General features: G+C 40.9%; 2 protein-coding genes across 2 annotated transcripts; both read right to left on the bottom strand.

Annotated features, from left to right (window-relative positions):
• Window positions 1–365: 365 nt before the first annotated feature.
• LOC108359446 (uncharacterized) lies at window positions 366–845 on the bottom strand. Its single transcript, XM_017611323.1, has one exon. The coding sequence runs from the start codon at window positions 843–845 to the stop codon at window positions 366–368; it is 480 nt and encodes a 159-aa protein (XP_017466812.1).
• A 917-nt stretch (window positions 846–1,762) lies between these two features.
• On the bottom strand, window positions 1,763–2,470 carry LOC108359445 (uncharacterized). Its single transcript, XM_017611322.1, has one exon. It carries the CDS (start codon window positions 2,468–2,470, stop codon window positions 1,763–1,765), a length of 708 nt encoding a protein of 235 aa, XP_017466811.1.
• Window positions 2,471–5,250: the final 2,780 nt, after the last annotated feature.

The raw sequence follows: 5,250 nt of genomic DNA, 5'->3' as shown, positions 1-5,250 counted from the left end.
AGTTTTGCAGCAATAGAAAGCAAATCTTTATCGGTGTGCTAAACGGACCCCAGAGTGCGGATTTTATTTCCTTCAGCTAAAATATCATCCATGTAGAAATCCCTTACACGTACTATACGTTGATAGTCAGCGTCTTGTTTTGCTACGTAAACCTGGCGGTACATCTTCTCGATGTCCGCGATCAGCCCATAGCGATGCGTGTGGAAACGAACTAGTATGGAGAATAGGTGTTGTTGTAGCTGCGGCCCTACCATCAGAGAATCGTTGAGCGAGTTTCCGAATGACGTCTTCATGGACGCGTTGAACACTACTCTGAGCTTGGTCGTGGCACTTGAATGTTTTACCACGACATGGTGCGGCATGTACTACGTGTCGTCTGTAACGGCACCAGCTAGCTCCATTTGGCCTAAGTCAACAAGTTCTTCCATGAACTTACAATATTCTTGATAGAGGTGTTTGTCAGCAGCATACCTCTTCTCCATTCGGAGTAATGCTCGCACCGCAGTACTTCTAGATTCACCTATCGGTACGGATTTCTTCAGTGGTAAGCGCACGATATATCGACCATCGTTAGCTCGCTTGGTAGTGTCGTCGAAATGTTGTTCACAGGTGAGTTCTTCGGGAGTGTAATACTTTCTCGGACGTAACTCTTCGAGTTCCCAGAACTTGTTCACCAGCGCGGTTAGTTGCATGTCACAGTGTAAGGTGGTTATAGATTTGGGCTGTCTTTGTAAATTGGTCGCGTTCCCGCGCAATACCCAAACGAACACAGTGTTTTGCGGCATTGGAGTGCCATGTTGACCCTCCCTTAACCCATTTAGTACCATTTCGTTCATTTCGTCCATGCCTATAAGGATATCAACTGGTCCAGGTTTAGCGAAACTTGGGTCAGCCAGCGATAAATCGAGAACATGCGGCCACGGTGGTGTCGGTACAGCGGTGGATGGAAGATCATTAATTTTGGGTAACACGAATGTACTCACTTGGAAGTTTGCGTCTAATGATCGCGGTGATTTGCGTAGGGTTACTTCTCCCTTGGTACGGCCACCTTGGGTAGCCCCTCTACCTGTGACGTAAGCGGATGAAGATCGTCTGGGAAGGCGAAGTCGTTGTGCGCAGGCCTCAGTTATGAATGAGGCGTGCGAGCCGTTATCGAGAAGAGCACGAGCTGGTTGCCAACGACCAGCGTCGACTTGTACTAAGACTGAGGGGGTTGCCAACAAAGCGATCAGCAACCAACAGAACGATCAGCATCAGCGTAATGTGACGTGACACTAACGTGCTGGCTTGTTGCGTTTGTAGCGGTTGATTCCTGTTGGTTGTTGAAACTTTTGCACGCGTGTGATGGCGTTGCCGACAGATGCGGCACAATGATGAACTGCGACATTTTGCAAGAATGTGCTCTTTGCTAAGACAGTTTAGGCAAGCACCTTGAGATTTGATGGCACAAAGTTTAGTATTTGCGTCGAGTCGGCTAAACTTTGAGCAAACGTATATTTTGTGGTCACCGCTGCAATAAGCGCAACCAGACGCCTTGCCAACGTCACATGCTTCGACTTGGCTACATGTTGTGTGTAGGACATTCTTCGTAACTACCTTTGTGTTGGCAAGCGCAAGCGGTAGCATCTCCAAAGAGCGTGCACGAGTTTCTAGAAATTCACGAAGAGCGGTAAACGATGGTAACTCGTCAGCCACAAGCAAAAATTCCCATTGTGTGCGGGTTTCGTATGACAATTTGGATACAGTTAGGTTGATAAGCCAGTCATCCCAGGTCTCGGTTGGTCGACCAAGCGCGTAGCGCACCGACATGCTGTAATGTAGCATTAAGCACGAGCTTGATTGCCTTAGCGCAGTCTTTACTCGCTTTTTCGATAGATGACAGAGCCCGTATGTGACTGTCCACCATGACTCGTATGACCTTGCATCTTGAGGTCAACAAGTCCCATGCCTCGCGATAATTACTGTCACACACTGACAAACTACTCACCAAATTAAGTACTTCACCTTTCAAACAGTTACACAAATACTGCAGTTTTTGCCCGTCCGACAAGGTTGCGTTCGCGTTAACCAGCGAACAAAATGAATCGTGGAAGGACAACCATTCCGTAGGACCACCACAAAACGAGGGCAACTGCAGCTTTGGCAGCGACGTGGATGCATGTGCAACCGGAATAGAATTATGTGGTGGTGGTTGTGTGTGCGATGACAGAAGACGTTTAAAGTTGGCCTTTGCAGTTATATACCACTCCTCGCACTGTATGCGCGATTGTTCTTCCATAGGAGTGTTCTCGTCGCCACATGCCAGCTCCACTTCTTGTTGAGCTTCGCAAAAACGAACCCACTGCTCTTCCAATAATTGTAGGTGCGTGGAGAGCACTTCGACGTCCTCCGAAAGCACATCTGCTTTACTCGACTGCAAATGTCGCTGAATGGAGTTTAAAGCGGAACCGCGAATTTTGAGCGAAGACATTTTGCATGTAAGTGCAATGCGAATGTATGTAATTATAAATTTACAGAAATAGCGTAAATCATGCGGTTTGCAATAAAAGTAACACGACTTCGAGGTCCGGCTCGAAGGACCAGAATGTTAGTGATCAAAAGCGGTCGAAACTCGATAATAATTTTGCGGATTAACCCAGATGAAAAATATACACGTTTTATGTTGATAAAGGCGATTTAATGGGTGCTGAAACGGAAGCTTGGTTTGACAGCTTACAATTCAGTGCTACCAAACTAGCAAAAGCTTACAAACTATGATAAGTACTGCCTAACCACCAGGTTCTTACAATAGGGTTGCTAGTTTGGCGCGAACAAATAGTTTGGGATGAGCCTGCCCTAAAAACTATTTTCTATGCATGTATATTTCTATTTCATGTATGGAATTTTCATGAATGAAATTTTCATTTCATGAATTCAAAAAATGGTCCCGTGTATGCATTTGAATAATTGGCAACACACTGGCGAGGAACTAAACGTTGGGTGCAGTGTTGCCAGAACTTTTTGGGCCGACCGGCTAGATTGGCAAAAAAAAGCGGCTAAAAACGGCTAAAATGTTTTAGTGAAATTTCACATAGACTCTGGCAAAAAACGGCTAAAATGTTTTAGTGAAAATCCACATGCTTTATTTAAATAAATCGCAAGAAACGAAAGACTAGTTAACACCATTAATTTATATCGAGTGTATATTCCTCATCATCAAATGAATCACTATTGTATATATCACCTGAATTCATTAATTTTAAGAGATCGTCATCTACAGTAAAATTATGGCAGCATTTTTCTTCACGTTTTAAACCGTATCTTATATATAAAATAGCGTTTAACGTTTTAACGCACATTGGATTTCTTTGCTTAGTTTTTATTATATTCATTGAACTAAATATTCGCTCTACTTCTGCATTACTTATAGGCAAAACAAGAAAACTAAAAACTAGGTTGCAAAGGTCAGCAAAAGGGTTTTCTCCTAGGGCATTTCGAAATTGATAAACTTCGGCCCAAAATTTTACAGTTGAGTCTAAATTACTCCAGGTATGTAACGTTAACCGTTGCCATTGCATCTCTATGGATGTTATTTCGTCGGCATTATATTTGTGTTTTTGTTGCTGTAGTTGAACAAATACTTTTGGTTTAATTACTCTTAATGCATTTCCAACCGAAAAAAGTCAATTTTTTTTAGTGTGGCAATATTTGTAGGGAGGCGTTGGCGTAATTCCTTTATTAAAGTGATAATAAAATAGCGACCATTTTCTCGAATTATTTTCTCGGCTTCGTGGTCAAAAGCGTTTGTGCTTACTTTTGTTTTTAAATACTCTTCAAAACTGTGATAAAACTGAGGAAATGGAGCAAGGTATGGTTCCAACGGGGAGCATATAGGATCAAATGTGTCCGCGCTAATAACCACTAGGGAGCATAGATGCGAAAGTAAAACATTGAGTTCATTAAAAATCTTCATTGGGTCTGCATTATTGCTTTCGAACAACTTGTTTACTTTTTGCACCTGAAAATTAGGCAAATAGTAAAATCGGCTAAAAACGGCTAACTTTTTTTTACAAACCGGCTAACAAATCGGCTGCCGGCTAGATCGAATTTTCTCCGGCTAGTTGCTATCAAAACCGGCTAAATCTAGCCGGAAAACGGCTAAAATGGCAACGCTGGTTGGGTGTGACTTCTTTGGTCTCCTTTTGAATTTGCAAAAGCGGTTCGTCCATGGTGGAATAACAACAAGGTGTTGTCAGAAGCGACGTGTTTGTTGTAATTTTGACAACGTCGGAATGCTTATTTTCAGTGTTGCCGATCTTAGTTTTTATAATATTATTAGTTGGGAAATAGTATCTAAAATACTCCATTTTAGTATTTCGTTTTATAGCGATTTTTAAAGAACTTGGTGTTTCAGAAAGATATTAATATTTAAAATTGCTGGATTTGTATAATTTTTATCTTCAAAATATAAAATATAAAAGATATCGTGGTTATCAATGGAAAAAGACGTACACAAAAATCGTATGGGAAGGCGATTTTTTTATATTAGATATCTTTTGCTGCATTGTCATAATATCGAGCCAAATGGACTAGTGATACACTAGAATAGAGCGGCTGCATGGTTAAATTACGATTTCGCTTATATTATCGATATTTATGTGTTTTAATTTATTTAAAAAATCATTNCACCGACAAATGAATATATATGAATATATACACAAACAAATGTTTGGTTTTGGTTAAAATAATTCAAGCTTTTGTATTGAATTTTCGGTTTAGAATTTATTTTTTCCTTTTCAGTAGGGATTTTTGGACATTATCTTTTCCGTGAGAATTTATCGTAATAGATACGGATCTGAATAAGCGACTGGAACACGGCTGTTTGTCAAAAGCATACGATTTCGAACTCGCGTAAATGTACATTTGCTAAATGCGATAGCATGAACGCTCTTCGAAAACATATGTTCGAAAGTGCTAAATGTTGCATTTTAAATGCAGCAAAAACGCTGCATTATAGGAAATTGCCTTATTTCCCCTGCCTTTACTTTTTTATAAGTTACAATATATGTCCAACCTGTGTGGAGCTGTCGATACAAACATATATTCAGGCTTATAAGCCTATAATTAAACATTTTTCTACATTTAGGGCCGTTTACTCAATATGTGGTTAACACTAATCTCCGTCTAAACATCATTATCGACGTGTTCGGTTCCATGCATATAACATGGAGTCGGTAACGTCGATAATGATGTTTTACCGGAGGTTAGTGT

Source organism: Rhagoletis zephyria, unplaced genomic scaffold (genome assembly GCF_001687245.7).
Source record: "Rhagoletis zephyria isolate East Lansing unplaced genomic scaffold, Rhagoletis_zephyria_1.1 Rzeph_scaffold_00394, whole genome shotgun sequence".
NCBI classification, from domain to species: Eukaryota; Metazoa; Arthropoda; class Insecta; order Diptera; family Tephritidae; genus Rhagoletis; species Rhagoletis zephyria.
Note: the sequence above shows the minus strand (reverse complement) of the source record. Positions and strands in the feature narration are given on the sequence as shown.